Source organism: Plectropomus leopardus, chromosome 9 (genome assembly GCF_026936395.1).
Source record: "Plectropomus leopardus strain MGB_pleo_1.0 chromosome 9, ASM2693639v1, whole genome shotgun sequence".
NCBI lineage: Eukaryota > Metazoa > Chordata > Actinopteri > Perciformes > Serranidae > Plectropomus > Plectropomus leopardus.
This window is the reverse complement of record NC_142184.1, coordinates 15,256,597-15,283,528: the sequence shown is the minus strand read 5'-3', so window position 1 is coordinate 15,283,528 and position 26,932 is coordinate 15,256,597. Positions and strand designations below refer to the sequence as shown.

At 41.2% G+C, this 26,932-nt stretch overlaps 2 protein-coding genes across 5 annotated transcripts; both read left to right on the top strand.

Annotated features, from left to right (window-relative positions):
• Positions 1-20: 20 nt before the first annotated feature.
• On the top strand, positions 21-5,980 carry asb14b (ankyrin repeat and SOCS box containing 14b). 3 transcript variants are annotated; one of them, XM_088082064.1, is made up of 11 exons: positions 21-100; positions 714-876; positions 949-1,001; positions 1,095-1,226; positions 1,310-1,468; positions 2,741-2,986; positions 3,147-3,315; positions 4,013-4,166; positions 4,299-4,547; positions 4,692-4,845; positions 4,941-5,980. In XM_088082064.1, exons 2-11 carry the CDS (start codon positions 752-754, stop codon positions 5,114-5,116), a joined length of 1,617 nt encoding a protein of 538 aa, XP_087938190.1. In that variant the 5' UTR covers positions 21-100; positions 714-751; the 3' UTR covers positions 5,117-5,980. The 3 variants fall into 3 exon arrangements, with proteins under 3 accessions (XP_087938190.1, XP_042347915.2, XP_087938189.1); XM_042491981.2 differs by having other exon boundaries at positions 22-100; positions 4,013-4,547; XM_088082063.1 differs by having other exon boundaries at positions 38-100; positions 719-876; positions 4,013-4,547.
• A 2,067-nt stretch (positions 5,981-8,047) lies between these two features.
• Positions 8,048-26,720, top strand: tasorb (transcription activation suppressor b). 2 transcript variants are annotated; one of them, XM_042491612.2, is made up of 23 exons: positions 8,048-8,469; positions 10,307-10,452; positions 10,584-10,676; positions 10,760-10,832; positions 12,360-12,451; positions 12,543-12,677; positions 12,773-12,897; positions 13,009-13,040; positions 13,450-13,555; positions 13,793-13,896; positions 14,695-14,804; positions 15,326-15,398; positions 15,514-15,588; positions 16,050-16,904; positions 17,871-18,181; positions 19,109-19,211; positions 19,319-20,172; positions 21,107-21,229; positions 21,531-21,690; positions 21,786-21,894; positions 22,415-22,593; positions 24,436-24,570; positions 24,816-26,720. In XM_042491612.2, the coding sequence occupies exons 1-23, from the start codon at positions 8,187-8,189 to the stop codon at positions 26,201-26,203; spliced, it is 5,664 nt and encodes a 1,887-aa protein (XP_042347546.2). In that variant the 5' UTR covers positions 8,048-8,186; the 3' UTR covers positions 26,204-26,720. The 2 variants fall into 2 exon arrangements, with proteins under 2 accessions (XP_042347546.2, XP_042347545.2); XM_042491611.2 differs by having other exon boundaries at positions 24,813-26,720.
• Positions 26,721-26,932: the final 212 nt, after the last annotated feature.

The window sequence follows — 26,932 nt, the reverse complement described above, 5'->3', positions numbered from 1 at the left end:
GGAGAGAGATATAAATAGCTGCAGTATGTGTGGGTACTGGGGAGCCAACTGGCTCTACCGTTGTAAAAGCCACCGAAGGTGCACAGCCATTTGACTGAAGGTAAACACCAGACAATACATAAATAATATTGCTAGAGAAAACCTAGATTGTTTAGTGTTGAGTTCATAGTATATAGAACCTGTGTGATTTGTAGCTGCTGAATTTCCATGTTATGTTGTTGAATTTCCAGGTCATGAGTAGCACTTGTGATACTGTATAAATGTCTTGCTGTAGCCTAGGTTTTAACATGGAATTTTCTCTGCTACTTTAAGATTAATATTTAAATCATTTGTACAGAGGGGAGTTTTTGTTTTGCTGAGAGAGGAATACTGCAAACTGAATACCGATACTGAATACTGCTCCCACATGGCCCGTAAAGTAAAGAGCTGCTGACAAAAAAAACTAGAAAAACTAGGAAAAAGCATGACTGTTCATTGGAATCATTAGATTCAAAATCATGAATGCATTTTAGTGTCACTAAACTCATTTTGACTTAGTGCCTTGTCTTTTTCATGAGCAAGAATAAGACTGACTGCTGCTGTTCTTTCCTTGCTGTAACTGCTCTGTGCTGTAGTTCACTTTTCCCTGTTGGTATTCAGGGCTGCAAGTGGTGTGCAGGTTCTCGTGTGCCAGATTTAATGGTTTTGTTTACCTTATGGCTATGTCTCTCCAGAGCAGCTGCCTGTACATTGACCCTTTGTGGAATAACAGATGAACACAGAGACAGAAAATGACTTTTATCAATCGGAGGATGACTTGGATGAAGATGAGGCAATGCAATATATAATTGAACAAAGTCTGATTCAATATAGAAAGCTCAAAGGATTGAATCCAAGGTTAGTCTCTAACCACACAAATATTTCTCTCTACAGTGTGTATCTGTTGATCCTTTAAATTTCTCTTCATAGTGACCTGAAACCAAGTGAAGACCCTGATGAGATTTTCAAAGCAATCAAAGAAGGTAAACTGAACTGATTTTTAACCAGCTGAAGATGAGGCAGATTATCATTAATCCTGCCAGATGGTCTGATATAATGTCTGTCTTCATGTTTAGGTGATGAAGATGCCCTGAACAGACTGGCAGTGCAACCAGAGACCTTGTCCAGAGTTGATGAACGAGGATGGATCCCGCTGCATGAGGCTGCATCACAGGAGAATAAAAGGATACTCGAGATTATCTTCTCAGGTAATGATACTAATAAAGGTATGACTGTGATGATTGACCTCTTTTTAAATTCTTGTATGTTGATAAGTTGTTTCGTCCTCCAGCATCACCTCCAGGTGCAGCCCAGTGTCGTACTCTAAAGGGTGAGACACCGCTGTTTCTGACTGTGGTTCATGGACTAAGAGAGAACGCTACATTCCTGTTACAGAACGGTTGTAGCCCAGATCTACAGAATGATGAGCAGGACTCTCCATTAGTGGCAGGTATGTGACATCTGAATCCAAAATTCACCTTGTTTAAAGGTCCAGTTTGTAAGATTTAGGGGCGTCTAATGGCAGAAATGGATTATAAACTTCACAACTATGTTGTCATTATATGACAGTCTTCTGATACTTAAGATAATCGTGTTATCATTACCTTAGAATGAGCCGTTTATATCTACATAGGGAGCCGGTCACAAATTTGAGATTCCTAGAATAGTGAAGGCATGACCCGCTCTACTCACCCTTCGATTGGCGAGTACTCATTGATTTTGTTGGTTGGGTTGGTTAGGTTTAGGCAAAAGCAGTGAGATAGGGTTAGAGTGAGAATGTAAGGGTAGGCCAATCAGAGGCAGAGTAGAGCAGAAAAGAGCGTGTCATGCTTTTGCTATCCTAGGTAATGCAAATTTGCAATTTGCAAAAAATGCAAACATTTATCTAACCTTGTTTTTGTTCTGCTGCTTTGTTTTTACTGTGCAAAATAAACAAATAAAATAAATAAACAAGCAGGTCCTCTGCTGCGTTCCATTCAAAGTCGGAGGTCGAGATTTTCCGACCTCCTACGAGAAAAAGTACAATGAACGCCACTCAAAGTCAGAGTTCCTACTTGTGACCTGGGGGCAAATCCATGTACCCCAACTTTAGAGGTCTGACGTCACACATCAATGGTAACATCCATGAAGGCCACGGACGCGCACATTGTAAATGGTAAGAAATCAACTAAAAGGCAATGTAAAGCATATTTGCATGTACTTAATTTAAAAAATCATGTACTATTATATAGTAAAACCTGTTCTGCATATAAGCTGATGTCAAAATATTAGTATTTATTTATAATATTAGTATGAATATTAATATATTATTAAAATATAAGGAGGTGGCCCTGCTGACCGGCCCCAATTGTCCATGGACTAGCCACAGAAACACCAGTTTGTCATGTTTTTTCTTTACATTTGGTGTTGTGCACCTGAAACGCTTGGAAGTTGTAAGTCGTAAGTCTGACCTCCGACTTTGAATGTAACACAGCATTCTTCCACGGAGTCCGCCATATTGTTCTACATTAGCCCAGAATGGACAAACCAAACGCTGGCTTTAGGAAGGGTCATTCACATTTTTGTGTTGCCCGTCGTAGTCCTCCTACACACTTGGCAGACAGAAGAATTTAAATTTATGCAGCCTCACTGCGAGATGCCTCTTAATCCTACTCACTAATCCACCAACAGACACATTAAGATATTTGCTAATTCTAAATCTTCTCTCTCCTTCTGCTTTTAGCTATTCTGAATGACCAGTACGACTTGGCCACACTGTTGCTTCGCTACAATGCCAAAGTAGACCAAACAGGACCACTCAGCAGGACAGCTCTACATGAGTGTGCTTTTTTAGGTCTGGATAACTTTGTCTATCTGCTCCTTGATTCTGGTGCAAACCCAAATGCATGCGACATCAAAAAGAAAACTCCACTGGCTCTAGCTGCACATAATGGACATCTGAACGTGGTGGAGGTCCTGTTACAGAAAGGTATGAGATAAAGTGGTTTTTACTTTATTTAATGAGTTGACTTTCCTGAGGATAAAAAATCACTCACAAAAGTTGGCAAAAAAAATCATACAAGACAGATACTTACTGTTTTTCAAATCACCAATTAAATGTAAGTTCTTATTTGGATCTGATTTTGTAGGGGCCAGTGTGTTTTGTGAATCAGAGTCAGGCACTGTCTTGTTCGATGCAGCAGCATCAGGAAACCCTGATGTCATCTCCCTGCTGCTGGAATATGGAGCAGATCCCAACCAACCTCTTTACAGTGGCCACCTCCCAATTCACCGTGTGGCCTACCATGGACACATACTGTGAGGAAAAACTATGTTACAACCTTTAGCTTTCCCACTTTTAAAGTAGTTTGAACCATTGTCATGTTCTAAAGGGACAGCTCAACTCTAGAAATCAAAAATGCATATTTTGCCTCTTAACTGTAGTACTGTTTATCAGTCTAGATTGTTTTGGTGTGAGTTGCCTAGTGTTGAAGATAATGGGCTTGACTCAATTATAATAAAACTACATGAGACTTGGATTGCGGTGCTCAAAGCGACAAAAAAAAACCCAACACATTTGAAAAACTCAACAGTAGTGTCTCTTTCCAGAAATCATGACCCCGTTACTAAACATAATCCCAGACCTTGTTTTGAGCAGTTACATGCTAGGAACTATTTTCTCTCTACAGAACTACACCCGCCAAACAAATCACCGTGCAGAAGGAATCCTGCATCTACTGCTGTCTCACCTAGCACCACTGAGCTAGCTAATGTTACAACTCGGCCAAGAAGCACGCATGTTAACATCTCGCGCTGTCATGAGGTTAATCCTCCCATCGCTAGTACAACATAGATGCACACTTCCTTATATGCAGTGATCTCTATGGCTAATATCTCCAACACTTGGCAACAAAACAATCTAAATTGATAAACAGCATGACTAGTCAAGGGGAAAAATATGTCTTTTTGATTTTGGGGTAAATTGTCCATTTAAATGAGAACTCCTCTTTGACAGGGCACTGGAGCACCTCATCCCAGTCACTAAACTGGAAGCTGTAAAGGAAAGTGGGATGAGTCCTCTCCATTCTGCAGCTGCTGGGGGACATGCTCGTTGTGTGGAGATGCTGCTCAAAGCTGGTTACGATCCAAACTTCATGCTGCACCCAAGGGTGCGTCGCAACTATGATGATGAGCGCAGGTCTGCCCTCTTTTTTGCTGTGTCCAACAATGATCTCCAGTGCACCCGCTTGCTGTTAGAGGCTGGAGCAATGGTGAACCAGGATCCTATCAACTGTTTGCAGGTGGCTCTTAGACAGGGCAACTATGAACTGATCAACACGCTGCTGAAAGCTGGGGCAAATGTAAACTACTACTCCCGTGTCAACACCACTCACTTCCCCTCAGCACTACAGTACGCTTTGAAAGACGAGGTCATGCTGAGAATGATTCTGAACCATGGTTATGATGTAAAGCGCTGCTTTGACTGTCCGTATGGCAACACTTCCCATGACTATGGTCCTTGGACGACCTCAGTCATCAAAGACATGGTGGTGAGGCGAAGCTTGTCTGTGAGAAAAATCGTGCAAAGCATTGAAACAATATGAATGAACTCCACAGGGGAACCAGTGGAGTATACAGTAACATGTTCTTTTAGAGTTGTGCTTAGACTGCTATATGTGTTTGTCTCCTTCTAGTTTTGTGAGGTGATAACAGTGTCCTGGCTGAAGCACTTATCTGCTCAGGTGGTGCGCATCATGCTCGACTACACCGACCACGTCTCCTTGTGCACCAAACTTAAGGAAACCTTGGAGGAACAGAAACAGTGGCCAGAGATCTGCCACATTCAGAGTGAGAACCGATTAAATCTTTTCTACCTGTCAGCAAAATTTTAGCGTTGATCATTATGTGCATTCATTGACTTAATCAACGTTATTCACACTCAGGAAATGCACGGAGCCTGAAGCATCTGTGTCGGCTGCGGATAAGGGAGCATCTCAGCCAACTGCGCTTGAAAGGCCCGGTTTTCATCAACTTCCTTCCTCTTCCTCCTCGGCTGAAGGATTACCTACGCTACAAGGAGTTTGATGTGTACAGCAGGGGCAGCATGGTTAATCCATAGTGGCAACAGTGACAGTTGCCACAGATACCACTGTGTCACTGACAAAGACAGTCAGTTTCCAGTGTCTGTTTGCCTCTATAATGTGTGTTTTGGAAATCTGGGAGTTTTTCGTGGTGATGTTTTATGTACTTTATGCAATATGTACTTTTGAGTCATTTCTTTTTTCTTTTTTTTTCTTTTGCAGTTACTGTGACTACCCTGGTTAAATGGGTCCTCAAGAAAATGTTGAAAAAAACTGCAAATAATGTTTTATTGTTATAATTATTATTATATTTATTATTACTAATAATAATAGTAGTAGCAGAAGTATCATTATTATTGTTATTTATTATTATTATTATTGTTATCCATTCATTGTAACAGCTTATCCTATTCAGGATAATTCCGGGGGTTGGAGCCTATCTGCGTTGACACTGGGCGAGAGAGGCGGGGTAAATCCTGGACAGGTCACCAGACTATCACACGGCTTACACCTGCAGGCATGGGTGGATTATGAGATAATGGGCCCCTGGGCACAGATATGCAAAGGATCCCACCACCTCTCCTCCAGGAGCAAGATGCACAGACTCTGTGGTGGTTTTGTGTCTCTTTGTTTGCATTTTGGATCGGGCTTGAGGGTTGTGATCCTGTTGTGTATTCTTGTGGTTGTTTTGCATCTCTTTTAGGTAATTTGGTGTCTTTTTTGTCATTTTGTATCTCCTTGTCGTCATTTTTTCCCCATAGAAGTAATTTTGTGTCCATGTTTGTTGTTTTGTGACTCCTTGTAGTCATCTTATTTCTCTTTGAAGTGAACTTGTGTCCTTTCATGTCATTTTGTGTCTCTTTGTGGTTGTTTTTGCCTATTAGATGTAATCTTTTTTGTTGTTTTGCGTCTCCTTGTGGTCATTCTGTGTCTCTTTGAATAATTTTGTGTCTTTTTTGCCATTTCAAGTCCCTTTTTTGTTCATTTTGAGTCTCTTCCTGGTTGGTATGTGGATATATAATTTGACATTTTGCAAGTGAAGGCCAGAGGGTCCCTTGACACTCTTGTCCCCTGCCCAGTAGGCCCTTTTTCGTAATACATCCATGCCTACATGTGATTTATAGGCACCTATTAATAAAACCTGCATTTCTCTAGACTATTAATGTAATTTTTATGATAGGGTGGCCATTATAATTACAGCAATGATTATGTCACACCCAGAGTCTTATTTAATGAGAGTGCTTGATTTTATAATGTGAATACAAAAAAATCAAAGGATAGTTGGCATTAAAGCATAAAACCAGGATGCAATTAAAATGTTTACAACATAAACAAAAACATTTAATCTGCACATTTTTTAGTCTTTCTTGTCAGATGGATGGCTGGAGGAATTCATGCCTGTTTGTCATCACCTGGTGGTAAAATTAAGTATTACAAGAGTGGGGTTAGTTCTGTCAGTTGCTGTCAGCTGTTTGACTTGTTAAGTTTAGCCAACTGTTTTGTTTGGATTAGTGGGATCTGCGTGCTGTGGGAAGTTAGTTTTAAAAACATATTCTACGACAACTGCCGTTATTAGAGAGTTGGCAGTTGTTCCCTGTTGTTGGAGAATGTTTGATCAGTGTACCATGGGCTTTTTAGTGTGTAGGCTTTTATCAGATTTCTTCTACTAACCATCTCAGTGTGTAGGGTAAATGTTGGGGGAAATAGGCCTTAAATAGGTAAATAAAAAAGATTATGAGATGAGATAAGATCATTTATGGAGCCTCAGAGGGATAATTTGGATTTCACAGCAGCACAAGGACATCAATAGTACAGATAAATAGAAAAGTAAAATAAATAATAAAATGGGGAATAAAAAACTAAACTACAATAATAATTATTACAATTATTAAAAGTATAAGAACCATACAAGAGCATATGGAGACAAAGCCTGAGGTAAAATTACAAATGTTGTGATTAAAAGCAGCAGGTTTCTGTTAACAGAGACACCAGACTGATTATTTGATTAAGAAAATTGATGTTGGTGTTTTTCTATATTAATATAGACATGGAATAGATATATAGTATAAGTATACGTTTAGTTATTTGCACATGCATGTGTAATAAAAACTAAAAAGTTTAAACACTGCAGGAGACACCTACTCTTTTAAATAACAATAATCATCATACATAAAAAGGAAAGACAAAAACAAAAACGGAGCAGTAATACAAAATTGCTAAAAATGTACAAATGACAAAAAAAAGTTTGTATTTACTCAGTGAGATGCATTACAAATGAAACAATGAAGTGCTACGAGTTTTTGCAAAATTGGAGCCCTTTTCCAATGTCTCCTGAATAACAATAATGTAGATGTTAATTGTAGTGATGGAAGTAAATGGTTCCACAACATAACGTAACATAAAACATAACACAACACAACAAAACATCTAGGCTTTATTTGTATAGCACTTTTCATACAATCAGACTGTAACACATAGTGCTGTATAAGGACCACTTTTAACAAGAGTACTCATTCAAGCCAAGAACTGAGGAAACACCACCATGAGCCAGAATAAAACCTATAAATAGAAATATAAAAATACATAAGTAAGTAAATAAATAAATAGATAAAATGATAATAGTATTAATTAAAGATAAATAAAAAGATAAATAATTCAATTAAAAGCCAAACTAAAAAGGTAGGTTTTGAGTTTGCTTTTAAAAATAACATAACATAACATAACATAACATAACATAACATAAGAGTAAATTAAAATGCGTATGTAGCAAAGATACACATCATAGGTAGACTGTATAATTCAGTAGTCCAGCAGAAAATGGCAGGATTTCCCATATTTGGCTGCATCCTACACTTCATTCTTGTAGTATGGATCAGCACCATGTTCATCCACCACGGCGTGAAGAGTCGCGGTTCACGGATCCGCCGCTGGGTGGCGCGGATTCTCTCGTATGTAAACATAGTGACGGCAGCGTTTTGCAGTGGTGGAGAAGAACGTGTACGTCATTTTCACAATGGCGGAGGCTGGGTGAGGAGGAGAGTGTGTGTGTGAAGCGGCGCCGTAATCGTTAGAGCTACATTGCCCGTTATACGTGCACGGTGCCCGAAAATGGCCCTGAACCCCAACGCGGTGGGGAAAAGGGACTCAGAATGTACCGAGACGGACGATATCCAGCCGGAAGGCGGCGAACCCCCGAAGAATTCAGCCGCCACCTCGGCCACAGCCAACCAAAATGGCGATCAGCCTGGATGTGGAGACGGTGTAATGCCCGACCAAGAAGCCCCTGAGCGGCGGAGGAGAGTGCAGGCAGACGCCCGGAGCTTTAGCAGCTCTCCTTCGCCGGGCCAGAGACCGAATTTCCAAATTCCGAGGAAGAACAGAGAGCGGAAAGGTGGTGCCATATCGCTGCTATTTTGAACAGAGGCTGTCCTGTCTTTGATAATTCTGCTGCTGCATGTCGCTAGCCTGCTAGCTCGCTAGCTGGTCTCGCTAGTTTTACGAGTTTAACAAAATGTTCACTGACATTTTAGGTTTATATCAAACCAGCGTCACTCCATTTGAACACGCGGATAGTGTTGACTGATGCAGCGTGAGATGTTTTTGCACACGTAGCTTTGTTAGTCCAACCCAGGTATCCAAGTTACCACACAGAGCACTATCGTCGGGCAGCTAACGTTACCTTCCTGTGAAGGCGCCTGAAAGCAACACTTTGAGGACTGCCTGTTTGAAAGGCCACCTTGTTTCACCTTTTCACGAGACTGTAGTCTTATTGAGTGGTGCTGCTGGTGTCATGAGTGTGTTGCAGCCGTCACCTGACAACATGTGCGTGTCTCATTGACCTCAGTGAAGGGCATGGATTTATCCACCCCACCCGTCTATTTCAAATGTTTTCACAGTCCCATGTCACTTGTGATGAAATCCTATTTAGGCTGTCACTGAAATATCAGAGCATCCCCTTTGCACCTCAATACCCCTCAGAGTACAATACAACCACTGTTGCCCCATCATGTCCCAAAAAAGCTGGTGGTTGTTAAAAACCTTGCTGCCATGCACCAGTTATTTGTATACATGCAAAGTTGAGTTGAAGCTGCTGGACTTCATATTTTGAGCCTAGTTTAAAGGCTGCTCAGCAGGTTGCACATGCATGAAATGTTTTACTGCCCGAGTTTGAAACTTTTCACTCAAACAGACTTGGCTGTGCGTGCACTCCAGTCTTCATCCTTTTGCCTCACATGAGCATTGTTTGCTACTTTTGTTACCTCATAGCTTTGAGCCTGATGATGCTCTATCCAGTAGTCAGACAGTGATGGTTTCACTTCATTGCATATGGTTGCCTTGACATAACCCTTATGTAAACATGGACAAATGCATGGCTGGTCACCCATACAGCAGTTTGTTGATGTAAGGCAGGGGTGCCTAAACTTTTTTGAGTGAGGGCCTGATAAGACAATGTGTAAATACCTGTGGGGCCACCTGCTTATCACATCATACATGTTGTTAAAGAAATCACATACAAATGACACAATTATGCAACTGCTTCATCTTGAAGTGAAACAGTATCCTAGCAGCAACCCTCGATGTCAACTTTATGTTTCCTTACTGTGGTCATGTTTGCTACCTTGCAGGAAATATCTTTGGTTAGTGAACCATTAGTTTGCTTTTTTACTGTCTGTTTATGAAAACACACAGTTTGACTATGTAGTTCCTACATGGTCCATGTCTACAAACTATATGCTTTTCCTGCCATCTTGAAGTGAATGAAAATACATGCAAAGGGATCTTGCTTGAATAACAAATATTATGTGTTCAGCTCTTTCTGTCAAGGGCATTTCAGTAACCTGTTGTCAGAAACTGAGTTGAACACCTGAGAAATAAGTTCAGCTTAGGATGCTGCTGGCTCATTGCAAACCCTGTGAACTGTACATCTGGTCTGCAAGTATGTCACTTGTTCTTGTACCAAATGTCTTATGCATGGGAACATGCAACTTTTTGACGTTGAACTAAAGTCTTAACTTAGGTCGTGTGTCCTCTTCAACACATTTCAGACTTTTTAAATCCATGCCGTATTACCCCATAAATGAGAGAAGAGGATGATGTTGCTACTTGAGATAGTTTCACTTAAAGTTCTCGTATGGTGTGCTGCTTTTTTACTGCTCCTCCTCTGCACATGCACACATGTCTACGTTGCAGATGCTATATGCTTATCTTATTTACCTCTCTGTGTGCAGGTTTGTACAATTTCCTGCTCCCCGACAGCAGAGAGTTTGAGGACCTTGTGAAGATAGTCTCTTCGTTCTACCTAGACGCATCGTCACGAGGAACTTTCTCCTACTGCAAGGCCAGGCTCATTCAGAATGAGCTGCTGGAGAAAGAGGTTGGTCATTGTCTCTCGTACCCTACAATGTCAACTTGAACCTTGATGGAACCTTTTTGTGTGTTGAAACCAAATATAGAAGAATCATGAAATTTCTCTCATTTGTCATCTGCTCCCCTTTTTTGTTCCAGTTCATTGAAAAGCGGAGAGAGATGAAGCAGGAGGGGCGGACAGAACAGGAACTGACTGAGTCCTACTGCTTCCTTTATCCAGACAAATCCAAGGTATTGATGATGAGCAAGTTACAAAGCATTTTTTTCTTTTTATGTGATGATTTTGAGCTCTGTATGTTCTCTTGTATGACTAGCTCCACTGGATCTGTGATAAGGGTCTGTCGGTTGGACACACGAGGATTACTACACTAGGGAATCCATCAAAGGGTAAGTAAGTCTCTTGCATGTTGCTGTTGCCTCTCATGATACTGTTTAGAGGATAGACAGCCTCATTAGTGTCCTGTTTTGATGGACTTCAGTTTGAAACTGGTCGATAGGCATAGATGGTGTTTGAACAGCACTTTGACCTGTTAAACTTGCAGCTGTTGATAGATGATACATGCTATATTATCAGCAGGGAATGGCTCTGATATATGCAACAATATATCACTTATATACTGGTTCAAATGACTACCCGTTCAAGGAATGAAAGACTTTTCTCAAAATATCAACAAGTAACTGACAATATTGTTATGGTTTATTTAGGGCTGCACGATCAGCAGGGTCTTTGTGGGTCTTTAAAAGTCTGAAAATGTATTTTATTTCAATTTCATGAATATTATTATTACACTTGACTGTGTGAGGTCTTATTATTGTTTTCAAAATAAGTCAAGCGTTTAACACAGAAAAGCTTGACTTATTTTGAAAACAATATGTTACAGATCTGAAAACCTGCCTCTGAACCCAGTGTTGTTTGTCACTTCATTCTTGCACTTACCTGATGACAAAATTTAGATTACCATAAATATAAGCCTTGTCCCAAATAGAATCCCAGTTCCTTTTACTAGCCCGGTGTGGCCACACATTTTGACAAACAAATGCCTGTCTCTGTTAGAGGCCTCGTCTGGTTGCCATTAGGTTGATTTTGCAGAAGTTCTTGGAATGTATAACACCGGTTTGTCAGCTTTATTATCCACGTAGATTGCGCATACAAAAGTTAATGTTTTAAGTTTTGTCAATATGGACATGCTACAAACATAATTAGCTTGGTAGGATTCTCTACAATTCAATCATTAAGTTAATTTTACTGAAAGCATGAGCACCAAAGAAGATAATTTTGGCAAAGTAAACGAAAGAAGCAAAAAATAGGTATTAATGAACAATTTGATTTTATTTACCATCTTTGCTTTGCAACAGTTTTGTATGAAAGAAATTAAAAGGCTGTCCCATGTAGAGGCCTGTCCGAAAGAAAAGCTTGTTGAGTTCAGTGGTTTAAGCAAATAATATCCCGGGCTATTAATGGAAGTTTTATGATAACCCAACTCACTCTAATAACTGTGTGTCTACATAAAGCCTAATTTTGTATGGGACAACACATATTTACTTATAATCCTGCAATGCTTGAATGAGAGAAAGATAATTTGTCCAAAAGTCTGACTTAAATATGATTAAAAATCATCTTCAAAAGGTCTTACAAAGCATTGAATTTAAGTGTCGGATACCTGTAGACACTCACAATATTTTTGACCAAATACGTTGATATTGCATCAACATTGTTGGGTTGATTTTGTGGGTTTTCACAATATATTTCCACGAAAGATTTTTTTTTTGTATTACTTTTTTTAATGTATTTTATTATATGTGTATAATATCGACATTTTGCCCAGCCACAGTTTAATTTTTGTAGTGTAAATGATATTTAAATGCGATGGAGTATTACGCTTTTCCTCTAATTCAGTTCTTTTGTCATTGCAGGTGTTTATGTCTCCAAATATTCTGATCTGTTACAAATGAATCCTTTTGAAGTGGGCTCATCTGGAGACATGATCATTTTTAAAGTTATGAGGGTATGGCTTCCAATCTGTTTTCATTATTTGATGTTGATAGATTTATAATTCTTGTGGGACCTTAACCTCACCAGCATGTTTTGTCTCACAGGGCCGAATAAAGCACATACACGAGAACATGCCGAAGAACGCCATGGAACCTACTCCTAAGTTTGACTGTCATTTGTCCAAAAGTTGCAACAGGGTTACGTCTTTGCTGTCTTACAGGGCTTTTGAGCTCACGCAGGTAAACACCTTTCTTTTATTCACTTACAGCATATATTGTGTTTATGTTTGGACAGAATTTGTAAGTTTGAATGTGTCTTTCTTGTTGTCTTTCAGCAATATTTTTTCGAGTTTGCATTCGATGAGATCAAGATGCGGCCCAGACATGTGTACCCCTACGCTGTGATTTCCTTTAAGTACAAAGGCAAGGAGGCTGCAGCAACTCCTATGACTTCACACAGGTAAATATTCCTGCTGGAAATGGTGAAACTCACCAAGTATCTTCAGTGGTTGAGGAAGTTTGCATGGCATTCTGTGTTTGTGAATAGGCTTTTTTTATCTCTCCGAAACAGGTTTAACACTATTTCCCCGGAAGGAAGTCGAGGTAAGATATTAAAAAAAAACATATATTTGATAAACATTTAATAAAACAAAATGCCTTTATGTGTTGTCTTGAATAAGTGTCAGAAGTGAGATTTATGTAAAGGCCGTTTCACACCAGGAGTGGAAAACACTCTGCTGCCTGTCTGCAACTGCTTTACCTGAGATCTGACTTAAACGCTTTTATTGGCACGCACATGACTGGTCAGTAACAGAAGAGTGCATATTAAGTAATGCATCCTCAAAATTATCTAAATTTGATTCAACAACCAGTGCAAAAAATATAAATAAGTGTATGTGACAAAAATATGCCTTTTTCAGTGATAAACTGGCAGAAATTCCAAGTTATATGAGCTCCTCTATTTCTTTGTATGTCACCTGACCCTTGACCTGTGCTGTTAATTGCATTGCAGGGAAGAGCTGCTACACTGTGTGGAGTGGTCCACTAGTGAACAAGGGTCAGGAATTGTTTCCAATCTGTTTACGATCCTCCTCGCGTCCCTACCTCCCTTTCAAACTGTGAGTACACCTTCAGTCTCTCATATAATTATGTGCATCCCTAGAAACTTCCACAGTGCCACTAGAGTTTCCACTGTTAATCATTAAAGACGCATTTTGCCACAAAACATTATTATGTGCTATACTTTACTATACTTTAACACTGCGAATAGGAAATCAGAGCTCACGTCTTGAGTAATATAAAGACGTTGTTTTTGTCAGGGTTTATGATTTACTCTCTCATAAATCTCCACAAAGGCCTGAGAAGCTAGAGGTGAGTCGAGGCATGCAGCTGGAGCAGGTGAAGCGAAAGATTCCCTCTGTGCTCTTTTCTTGGGACACCTACAGCGCATCACGGGAAGGTCAGTCCTGATCACACCTATGTGTATACCTGTATTTGGAAAATGTCTGGGATGTAGCCGGTAATGCTATAAAGCTATTCTAAATGCATACATTGCATTGCGTATCACAGAAACAGCTGTTTTACTCTATTCATCGATATAATTATAATCAGTGAGTTTCTTTTGTGTGTTTATTTTTTTGTTTGTTTACATTTGAAGCTTTTATAGAGGTTTACAGATTAGGCTTTGAATGTCTTGTCATATTTTATGTCACCACCCTTAAATCCTCAATTTGTATCAAGTGATTCATCACATTAAATGAGCAAGTCATTTTTTATTAAATCAACTTTTTTTAACTGAATATAACTTGTCTGTTTTGGCATCATAAATTCCGTTTAAATTTTGGATTGAGGCAGAATATCTTTTTTTCACATACTAAAATGCTGTGAAAAGTCTGTCTTTTTCAATAAATTTTGACTTTTGGACTTGACAACACTATGGAGTTATTGGAAGTAACTCCAGATAATAACACAAGTCGAAAACAATCCTACGCAGCCACCACTGGCATCAAATTCAACCGATGGTATAATAAGAAAATTATTGTGCCATCATTATTATTATTATTATTATTATTATTATTTTATGTGAAACTGTGCAGAAAAACCTGGTTTAAACAGAATAAATAGAAAAAAATGCCATGCTTAAATGTTCATTTAGAATTCAAATACAACGCCATGAATGAAGCTTCTATCTATTTGTTATAGCCCTAATGAGCTGTGGTTCTGCTTTGTATTCCAACTTGCTTGTCTTTGTCTGCAGTGATGAAATGTGGGATGTCCTGCAGCCTGTTTGAGGTGGTGGATGGAAAAGGCAAACCAACCAGCGGCAGCTTGGCAGCGTTGGTCAACAAACTGGAGAGGGACAGGATGGTGAGTCACTCTGTAGCTGTTACCTACCAGCCTCTCATGCATGAAAAACCTACAAATGATACGGAATCAGTTCACCAAATCACAGTTTGTCTACAAAATGACCTTGGTGTTGAATTGATCAAAACATTTTGGATGTCTATTTTGAACAAAAAGCTGGTCATTTGGGTGCTTCTGCTTCCAAAGTTTGAGAAAGCACACAGAGAAAGACATAAATAAAAAAAAATGTTGCATTTAGCATCATTGTTTGATAGAATTAAAGTAGTTTTTGTTCCATAAACATTTCTTTATTCTCATTTAACAAGAAAACAGTGCAGAGAGATCATCTGTGTAACTGTGCTGCTTTTGTTTTGTTTTGTTTGTAACTATAAACAAATAAAATAAATCCAGGTACAAGTATACCCAAAGGAATAAGTGCAAACCTGTCCAGCAACTTACTGATGTTATAATTTATAGTTGCTCATATTACGTAATGAAGATACACCGTGGTACTTCTGATGACAATATGTACTCTCCTTGTTCAGGTGCTGGTGAAGTCCTTGTTTGACAGGGGCTTTCTCTTCCTGCTGTCCTCTGCGCAGATGGTTGAGTCCAAAGGTGCCGAAAAGCTTTTACTCTCCTCTCATAATTTTCTGTTATGTCAGTTGAACACCTACTTGTTGCCTTTGGTGAGGGTTCATCTTAAAAAAAATGTGTGCTGTTTGTTTCCTAGAGAGGCGGGGGCGCGCTGAGAAGAACCTGCAAGCATTATTCATCTTTCAGGAGTCAAGGATGGTTGTCAAGTACAGTAAGTATTATTCAACACCTATCCATCTCTTTTCTGCCCCAGTGGCAGCATCTGCATAAACCTCCCAACTGGAACGTTTTATTAACAAGTGGAGAATGTCTGGATACAACAGGTTTGGGGGTCCCCTCGGTCATGGAAAACCCGGAAAACCCATGGAATTTCACAAACACATTTTCCAGGGCTGGAAATGTCATGGAATTAGTAAAAATCATTGAAAGTTGTAGAAAAGACATTTGATTTTTATATCATAATGAAATTGTTACTCTAATCTTCGGTGGATAACCTTCTGTCATGTAATGTAGCGTTTACCATCACACACATTTCTACATTTTATCCCTGGAAAACGTCTCTCCCCTCATGTATGCCAGCCAGCTGAAATTATGTTTTAATAGAGTTATTAAGGTCATGAAGAAGATCTTTACGTTTTACGTGAGTCTTAACATATGTGTCATCCCTCATAGCATCCAGACTGTTCGAGCCAGAGCCGCTGACGGTGGAGCCCCAGCCTGCTATCCCTTCCTCCTTGAAACCCTTCATCCCTGCTCTGCACTACGCGCTGTTTAAGCTGCGCCCCAACCCGGGCAAGGACCTGAGCCTGGGGGTGGAGCGTCAGGCCACCGATTACCTAAACCGTATGGATTCAGGCACGGTGCGGCAGTTTATTCTGCCTGAATATAAATGTAACGTGGACGAAAGGACCAACCCGCTCCCAGTGCCCAGGCCTAAATTTAACATGGATGCTGTGCTGCGGTCTTATGTCCACAACCCTGCCAACTACATGTTACCTCTGAACAAGATGAAGGACATCATTGAGAGAATACGGAGCCCCGTACCCGTACCCGTACCCTTACCCATACCCACACCTGCTCCGGCCCCAGTGGAATACAGCCCTGTTTCTGACTGGGGCGGCTCGGACAGGGGCTCAGACAGGGCAGAGAGACCTACAGAGAGGCTGCCCCAGGAGAGGCCACCCCCAGCACAGGAGAAGCCACCCGCAGACAGCGGCAGGCGGAGGCAAGGGTCGGGCCATTCAAACGGGGCACAGTCGCAGCACAAGTCTGACGCTGACTCCCAGCCTCAGCCCCCTCAGAGGCTGCGGCTGTCCCAGAATGAGTACGATAAAGACAAGATGAAGCAGTTGCTCAAACTGATTCAGCTTCATAAGAAAGCACTAGTGAAGGATCCTGGGAAGGAAAGGGGAGAGGACGGGGCTTGGGACGCCAACAGTCTAAAGAGGAAGTTTGAGGGAGATGAGAGGGGGGGCATGAACAAACACCCACGCACAGATCTCCTGAGCAACGGGGAACCCAGCAGAGGTGAGGAGGGCTGCAGCTGTCTGTGTTGCTTGATTTTACACAGTTTATTTTAATTTTAGTTTTTTGACAGTTTCCACCTACTGCTTCCAGAGTCAGCCCCTCTGAAAGAATGAATGAATGTTAGTTTCACAACACAGTCTGATTAGTTCTTAGTAATTGCATTGCAAATTAGAAAAACATTGCTGCCCAGTGGCACTAGATCAACAGGCAGTCAGTTTATTGGTTTATGAATGAAATTACTTAGATTGTTTACATTTTTAAATGTCAAGATGCATTTTTGTTGCTAATCCAGACAGCTGTTCGTATTCGCATTTCTCCACCTTAAATAAAAACGTTTGAGTGCAGGAACACACTTCTTTACATTCCTTGTATGATCTGGGTTCCCACAAACCTGGAAAAGTCAAGGAATTTGTAAAAATCATGAAAAGGTTTTTGGAAAATTTTGCTGTTGGATTGTATCTTGACAGTGAGATGTATCTTGACAAAACAAAAAAGGGATTTTGAAATGGCATTAGATCATATAGTCTGATCTATGTCTTTGATCCCCAAAAAATCAGGATCATCTTGATCACAAGAGAATGGTGAACTTAAGAACAAAATACAAAATACTTTGTCAGTTGGTCAAATATCTACACATCTGTTAACATTTTGCACTTGATTTGTTTAACTTTTGCAGTGATAAAGTGGACACAAGGCTACTGATTAAGTCTTTCAGTAAAGTGAAGAGAGGGAACGCAGGGAGAAAATGAAAGACGTGATGATAAACAAACAAGAAAGGGGAAGAAAAAAATATTATGGGAACTTGAAAAGTCATGGAAAAGGTTTTGAATGTTTGTCTATGAAAATGTGTGGGAACCCCGTATGATGCACATAAACACTGTAGTTTTTTAAGAGCTCAAGATATTCTTGTACAATAATATACCAAATTTAGCAAACACCTCTAATTAATTGTGTGTATCCTGCCAGGAGCCCAAGCGGATGAGATGGGAGAAGAAGGCGGACAGAGCGACAATCTGACCGCAGTGATGGAAAGCATGGGTATCTACGACACTGACCTGAGGGCTCATGGCAACACCAACGCCTCTGCAGTCGGTGAGACCCAGCGTCTTCTCAAGATCCTCCTGGCTACTCTCAACAAAGCCGTGGCTCAGGGTTCAATGTCTGCGCAGTCAAACCACGGCGAACCATCGACGGGTTCAGGGAGGGGGGAGCCTGCCATCCCGGAACCTGATCTGAAGAAACAAAACGAGCCCGTGTCTCAAACAAACTACACAGAGGTGAGATGTGAACAGCTGATTGTTGTGTTGTTATTTTGAAGTATTTTACCATGAATTCAGGGTTCCCATAGTCATGGAAAATCTGAAAAAGTCATGGAATTTCACAATCTTGTTTTCCAAGCCTGGAATAGGCATGGAATTTGTGAAAATCATGGAAAGATTTTGAAAAGTTCAAAATTTTGTTGTGTGTAATGAAATTGTTACAGTATTCTTCTGTGAATAACCTCCCACAAAATGCAATATAACAGCAAAGTTAATATCTGAAGCTGTTTGTTTGTTTATTAAGATCCCCATTAGCTTCTGTGTTGAACAGTTGCTACTTTTCCCAGGGTCTCCATTATTTTCATTGACAATATTTCATTTACTAAATTACATGAACACATATAACATTCATACTCACAGTTGGACTAAACACATTACAACACACAACAATCAACACACACTCAAAGACCGTCTGATATATACAGTAGCTCTACATAATGATTTATCTCTTCAATAGTTGAGTAAATAAAGTACCTAGAAACGTATCGATTAACTCACTAGAAAAACTAGATAAATAGCTCAAAATCTGTTTCAAATCTTTAAGACCATCAAAATTATTCATATATGGTGTTCTACTGTTGACGAAACATTTCTCTAATATGCACCTGTGTGGCTTTTTTTTACTGTATGATTCTTCATTTTCTCGCTGTCTCCGTCTCTCCATCCACGTGTGCAAGCTAGCTGAAATTATGTCAGAATAGGGTTTGAATTTGATATGTATGAGAAATGACATGCATGTAGGGCTTTTTTATTTATTTCATTATTATGGGTCCTTGAAAAGTCATGAAAAAGTTTTACATTTTTGTCCATGATGATGAGTGCGAACCTTGTGAATTAAATGTGGTTCTAGATCTAAAAATATCTGCGGGTGTTTTCTGTGTTTAGGAGGACATGGACTGTAGCCCTGGTAGTCCACTCAGCGCTGGCTCCCCAACAGAGCAAACTCACACCTCAGACAACCCGACCTGGGTTAACCCCGCTGATGAAGGTATCTAAAGCCGTCGGCAGTACACGCAAATCTCTCCCTTGAAGGCATATTTAGATCTACTTCACAAGGCATCACAGTGACAAGTGCCCTATCTTTTTTTCCTCCAGACAAAGCACAGCCTTTTCCTGAGCCAAAGCCCGAGCCTGAGCCAGAGCCGGAGGCTGTGACGGTGGCAGAGAGCTACCCAGAGCCAAAGGCGCCTGCAGCCGTGGAAGTAAAAAAGGCGGCTGCACCACCCACGTTACCAGTCGCAGAGGAAGTTCCCTTCAGGCCCTCCATCAGCCTAGACACCATTCTGAACCAGGAAATTCACAGTCTCACCTCTGACATTAAAAACATCATGACGGCTCATCGCATCTGCTATTCTTCGCAGCTGCCCCCGCGGTTGCCTCCACGCCACTGCTGGCTGCCCAGCAGCTGCTTCTCAGAATTTGTCGTACCCTACGTCTCCCCCGTCCCCATTCAGGGACATGTCAAAGCACTGTGTGAGAAGATGGACAAGTTGATCCCAGCCCCACCTGCTCCCTCCAAGGTCACTTCTTCACCTCCCCCAGTTACAACATCTAATCTTACAACACCGCCCCCCACCCCTATGCAGACTTCCAAAACTAAAGCGGACCTCTCCCTTTCAAAGAGCACCACCCTTTCACAGAGCAGTAAAATGGGCGCTGTCAAAGGGGCGGTATCTACGAGGTCTAAAACAGAGGGCTTGTCAGCGGAGTTGGGGGGAGAGATCTATTCTCCCTCTCAAGTCACAACAGACTCTCCAGAGCACAAAAACCCCGGCTCTGCTTCTGGCAGTGGGTCCAGCCTGCTGGCCGGCAGCCTCATTGGTCAGCTGAAGCCTGAAGTTTTCAGCAGCCTGGTGGAGATCTTTAAGGATGTCACCAAGAACACAGTAAAATTCTACATCTACTCCGGGGACGAGGGGGAGGAGAGCACCGTCTGCAAGGAGATCAAGGTACACTACGAGTCTTAATGTGGTTTTGAAAGTAGATCAGCACTGTTTTTCACAATATTAATTAATCTATGTGATGTGTTGCTTTGTACAGTTAATTGTTACGTCCATAAAATGTCAGAAAAAAATGCAGAACCAGAGCCCCGGATGATGTCTTTAACTTCCTTGTTTTGTCCATTCAAAAGCCTAAAAAGGTAGATTTTCAGTGTATATATAAATACAAACTCCTCGCATTTAAGAGGCTGGAACTGCTTGTTATTATTATAACTTTCTAACTATTATTATAACTATTATTATAACTTTCATTTGATAAAGTACCCCAACTTTAACTAACTACTACTACTAACTAGTCTAAATTTGCTAACAATTTTCTGTGAATCCTTTAACCCTTTAAAATCTAAGCAAATTGGTTATTATTTTAAACAAATAATCAGGTAATTTTCTTGTCATCTTTTACTAATTTCTTACAATTTGCAGAACCAAGTTACTCAGTCAACCAATGTCCTATGTTCCAAAGGTTAAATAGCTTGTGAAAGGCATCAACACAGCACATGAAAACAGTTGCCAAATCCATGTTTCAAGTGTTTAATCAAATCATTTCAGCCATACTTTGAAGTGTCATTATTGCTTATGATCTTACCTAGTTGCACATAGATTTTCTTTCATGTTCCTCATTTTTACTCTTCACTTTTATCACTGCAGTCAAAGAGCCTTCTGCAGTAGTATATAAATTGCACAGGCATACACAAGTGCAGTTCAGATTGACGGTGGGGATGTGAAAGGCCACACTAGCTCCTCTTTGTCACTATGTGTTCCACGTCTCAATGCTCAGCTCTTTCTGTATCTGTCAGTCAGTCAGTATTTGTAAGTGTAAGAGAGAAGGACACATTCATCTGTCTGTCTCTAATAATTATGTCTCTCCCCGTCTGTCACAAAGGAGTACTTGAAAAGTCTTGGCAACCGTGAGTGCAGCCCGCAGACATTTCTGGAAAACAGCGGCAGTTTAGATAAGCTGCTCATCATCATTCAGAATGAGGACATCGCTGCACACGTGCACAAGGTACGAACACCTCCTGACACCCTCTTAGTTTCAGTCACGGTCTCATGGCACCAGCTGATCCAGACAGAGATCAAACCGGAATAATCGCATCCTAATTGAATTTATACATCTGCTGCAGTGTATTGTTTTTTTTTTTTTATCTGCTTGCTCAGTTGAATTATGTTAATTGACAAGGCTTCATGCATATTGCAACAGGTTATGTATGTCACAAGGAAACATGTTACATTTATTTTTTATGAGAGTTTTAGCACAAAATGTAATAAAAGAGCTCATTTGTAAAAACCATCTTCTCACCCTGCAGATCCCGGCTCTGGTGTCTTTGAAGAAGTTGCCTTCAGTGAGCTTTGCTGGAGTGGACACTCTGGACGATGTCAAGAACCACACTTATAATGAGCTGTTTGTGTCTGGAGGCTTCATGGTGTCTGATGAGTTTGTCCTCAACCCTGACCTCATCACACAGGGTAAGTTTTACTTTTCTTTGTGGCAGCTGTGCGAGTTCATGGGAAGTGATCAGTCGGACGATGCTTCAGAGCTTGTGTTGCTTGTTTTTGTCCAGAACGTTTGCAAGGGCTGCTAAAGTTCTTGGAGGAGCAGAGCACCCCTGAACACCCCTGGCAGTGGAAGGTGCACTGCAAATCCCAGAAAAAGCTCAAAGAACTGGGGAGGTCAGTATCTCAATAGGAGCTTATCCAAAATATGGGGTTCCTAGGGAGCCTTTAAAAGTCTTAAAAGGCAATGAATTTAATTTTTAAAAAAATAATGCCTTAATTAGTATTAGAATGTCTAAAAACAGTCTTTTAAAAAAGTTGTCAGACATGGGAAATAGGATTTTATTAATAGTCTTTTTTCAGTGTTGCATTTTAAAGCTCAATTTAATGAGTAACTTCTATTTATTTATTTATTTATTTATTTTTTGACATTATTTACCGAATGCCTGTCACATTAACATCACACAGATCAGGATAGCTGAACCAGGAACGCAGAGAAAACTTGCTCGTGAACACCAGCTATTTTCCAGATTTATGTTACAATAAACATTTGGGCGATAATGTCCCTATATAATTGATGTTGGTACATGTTTTTAATTTTTATTTTTTTTTATTTTCAGCAAAATAAGCTTGCGTCAGAATTCAGCTGTGAACAAACAGCTCACCAATGTATCAATCTAATACCGTTCTCTCGTAGGTTGAACACTAACGCCATGGGGCTGCTGAACCTCCTCACAGCCTATCAGAAGAAGCACCTAGTGGAGTTCCTCCCTTATCACGAGTGTGACACCGCGTCGCGTCAGGCTCCAGACCTGGAATGCTTGATTAAGCTCCAAGCTCAGCACACACAGCAGCGGCACCTTATCTTCCTCACAGGTACCTTCATCCTCAACTTTGACTACAGCTTTTCCTCTGTCTTCTGACAGGATCGTAAAACTACAACTTTATGTGTCCGCGTTTTCGTAAGTGGTGGACGATGCTTGACAGCATTTGTGACACATTATATTATATTATAAAGTTAAAAAACTCCAACACTTACTCAGTACAATAATCTGTGTCTAGTGTAACAAAGTTGTTTAATGTAGTTGTGCGCCGAAACGATAAGTGTCCTCACTATGAAAAATTTTAAAATTCACCTACTCTGTGCTGCAGGACAGAGCTCCACTCGGGGTGAGCTACAAGGGGCCTCAAGTGTTTGCGTTCCGGTGCTGCTCACACCGACACCGAAATGGCTTGACTCAGTTAATAAACCCGTAAATAATCATTGGGTAAATTAATCATTCCTGTAAGACAGCCGCAGCAGCAGGATCATGATAAATGGAGAGAGAACGGGGGGCTGAGCAGACCGACTCAAACTCCCGAGGTGTTGGGTTCAATGACCTTTCTATGCACTGTTCTGTGCAAACAGAAGCAGAGCATACTAACTCCAACAAATCAAAGATTTAAGATGTATTTGGGCTTTTTATTCTCAAAAACATTTAAGTGACATTGGTCCTTTGCAAAAAAAATAAATAAATAATATCCGAACCCCTAAATTAAAAAGGTTTCTACACTCTTTTGAAGGTAGTTTGCTTTCAGGAGAGCAGATGTGGAACAGCCTACGATCCTCCGCAAAATATGCTATAAAATGATTGCTGCTTAAGGTAGCAGAACCACCACCCTGTCATATCACTTTAAGCACAACCTTGTGCAGAACACTGCAGTTAAGCTACAGACTCCACTTTGAAAAAGACGGCCACACTAGCCCCCATGCTGTTCTGCAGTATGTTATACAGTACACTAGGCATTGCAGTAATAAATGTTGTCTTTTGGTTTTTGAACAAAATAGGCAGTTTCACATTCATTCAGTAAGTCAGTCCAACTCTAAATAATAAATAAGTAAAGAAAAAAATAAACATTGAAACAAAATGGATTAATATTAAAGGTAACACTTCATTTCGATACTCTGCCTACAACTTGAACTTAAACTAATACTTCACTTTCAACCAAATTACTCTGAGAATATGTAGGTATTTCCATGAATTATCACATATACTTAATAAATAATCTGTTAAGCATCTTCGGATAAAGTGAAACAGTTGAATTATTGAATCTCAACTAATAAGTTGTAAAAATGTTACAAATACTCTAGAAACTATGTATAGGCAGACTATCTGGATTAATATTTACCATGTCAAATAATTACATACAGTAACACCTATCACCTGCAAAATGTATTTCAATATAAATTGAATATAAATTGTGTGACTAATTAGTCAAACTTAACAAGGATTACATTTTCAAAGACTCAAATTTTTAGTGTAACGGTACACTGCTTCACCCCATGTCATCAGAAAATATCAGGAAATTCTGAAGAGAAATTTTAAAATCAAAGGTTGAGCTACATTAATATTAGTTAACCAGAATGATCACATTGGTATGATCTACATTTCAAAGGGTGAAACAGTCATGTTATTTTACAGAAAATTTGAAAATGTTGAGATATAGATTGTATATCGTGACATAACTTAAAATATCTCTCTATATACAGAGGGATTATTTATAAGCCACATTGCTCAGCCATATGCTGAGGTTTTGCTGTGATGTATTTTTCTTGAAACTGTCTAAATTAAATACAATATTCCAGTCATATAGAAGTATTCACTATAATTTTGACAAAATGTCCTCGTCTCATTTAAATGTTGACAAAGTTTTGCTTGTTGCGATGTGTTTTTACAGAGAGGCCATTTGAGATGTTTCTACAGTACTCCAGAAATGGAATAGTGATCGGAAGCATTGACGACGTGATGAGCGGTTTCCACAGCTTGATTGGCTCCATCAATCAGAATGAGCTTCCAACACCGCCCTCCACAGGTGGGCAGCGTCAACAGCAGGACTCAGCACCAAAACACTCAGGATTTCTTGTCATTTTGTCGGAGTGTAATTGCTTTGCTAAATTGCCTTTTGTTATCTCACCAATTAAAGATGTCTGTGCTGCCCAGCAGAGTTTTCGAAACACATTAGGTGCTGTTAATGCAACTGTAACACATTTGTTTGATAATATCTTCCTCTCCACTTTCCCATTTCTCTATCTCTGCCCTCTCCTGCTCTCCCAGTAGTGAATGATGAGTGTGTGGAAGAGGAGGACATGTCATTAGACTCTGACGATGGCGAGCCAACCACCGTGTCAGATCCTTCACAGCAGAACCGGGCGGTTGAGAAGGGGAAGCCTCCGCAGCCGCCCCCACCAGAAATGGAGGAGTTTCGTCCTCCGCTCCCAGAGCAGCAGGCCACCCCAGAGAGAACTCCAACGCTGGCTGACTACAGTGCCCTGAAAACAGCCATCTCTCAGTTCAAGGCCTCCAACCAGATCGGCATAGGCCCTTCAGACATCGGCGGCTTGTCACCGGGAGGGTTCCCTGTGAACCCGCACCAGAGCTTCCTGTGTCCTTCGGCCTCGTGGTCATCCTACACTGGCTCTTCTAGCTATGCGGCCTCCCCTGCCTATCCCGCCTCACCCTGCAGCAGCACCCAGGAACAGGAATACCGCCCCCCAGTCCCAGCTACAGCCTCCGCCACAGCCCCAACCCCATCTGTAATGGCCACAGCCCCAACACCACCTGTCACCGCCACAGCCCCACCCGGCACAGCTATAGCCCCAGCGCCACCTGTCATGGCCCCAGCCCCAGCCCCACCTGTCATGGCCCCAGCCCCAGCCCCACCCGTCATGGCCCCTGCAGGACCTCTAGCCAACCTGGCTTCCCTCCCTTTGGAGGTCAAACCTCCCCCTCCGCCTCATCTAATGATGTTAGGCCACACGTACGGCTCGGACACTGGAGGATCTGGGGCTGCTGGAAACTCTCCACACACCACCTCGCTCCCTTACACAGACCACAATGACTCAGCCCAGCCAGGTTACATGCCTGGCATTGTTAAAAATGCCAGCGGGACCCCCACTCAGCACGAAAGGACACTCAGTGGACCTGGGGAGGGTCTATGGGGGACAGCAGGGACCAGCACTTGTCAGACTGCTAGCAGCAAGGGTGTGGTCACATCCGGCCCAGTGGACCCCACCGGGCTCCCTAAGTTTGGGGAAACCGTCAGAGGCAGCAACCCTGGTATTCAGGGGGGCAGGACTCAGGTGAATTGCACCAACAACCTCAGACCGCCTGTGGGTATTCCCACAGTGGCCACCAGGGGGGGCTCAATAGTCAGACCAAAACTGCCTCCACATCCCATGTGCGGTGCTGGCTATGGTGGTATGGGTAGCATCCCTGGACAGATGGATCATGGGCCTATGCGAGGTGGTATGGGTCCTGGTTCTTTAGGGAGCTATCGAGGGAGAGGAGCCCCACCAGTAGGACTTTGGCCTCGTCCAGGACGAGGACATAATATGGGGGACGGGACAGGAGGTGGACCCTGCTCTTGGGGTTACCCAGCAGGCAGGGGCAGGGCACAGGATTACTACTCGGACTACACATACACTCACAACTATGCCCCTGAATAGACAATCAACGTGACAGAGGGGGCAACACAAACGCCGTACTCCAGAGACTAGAGCTGGCTGAATGTATATATTTCCTTGTCATAAACACATTGATTTAATTCAGTAAATAAGGATCCTGGTTTTCTACAGTAATAAAAAATTGATACAGGCAGTGCCGAGTGTCCTACTATCATGTAAACTGTACACTCTTTCCATGTGAGCTGTTTGAGACCCTGTTCAAACCACTATATTTATATTTGCCAACAAATGTTAATGGCCTTCCAGCTTCTCGGAATTTATCTCGTTATTTCTGTTTGTCCAGGTTTTGAAACGGTTTGTGAACAAGGGGAAAGGCTGATATTTTTTTAAGGAAAAAAAAACAAACTAGTGAATGAAATTTCACTTTTGCTGTTGGTTTTCTTTTTTTATTTTACATATTTGGTTGTCCTAAATTCTATTAAAATAAAACATTTCAAATCTTGTTTGTGAGACCACTTTGATGACAGTGTCTGGCAAACTATTAAAAATATAAATCACAGCTGGCTTACTGTCCTTTCACTCTAACTCAGGCATGTCAAACTGGTCCACAGGGGGGCCGGTGTGGCTGCAGGTTTTGTTTCCAACCAAGTAGCAGCACACCAGACTTGACTCATTTAATCAACTGATCTCCGTCTTCAGACAGTTGATTGGTCAAACTGTGTGCTCTTGGTTGGTTGGCACAAAAACCTGCAGCCACACCGGCCCCCCTGT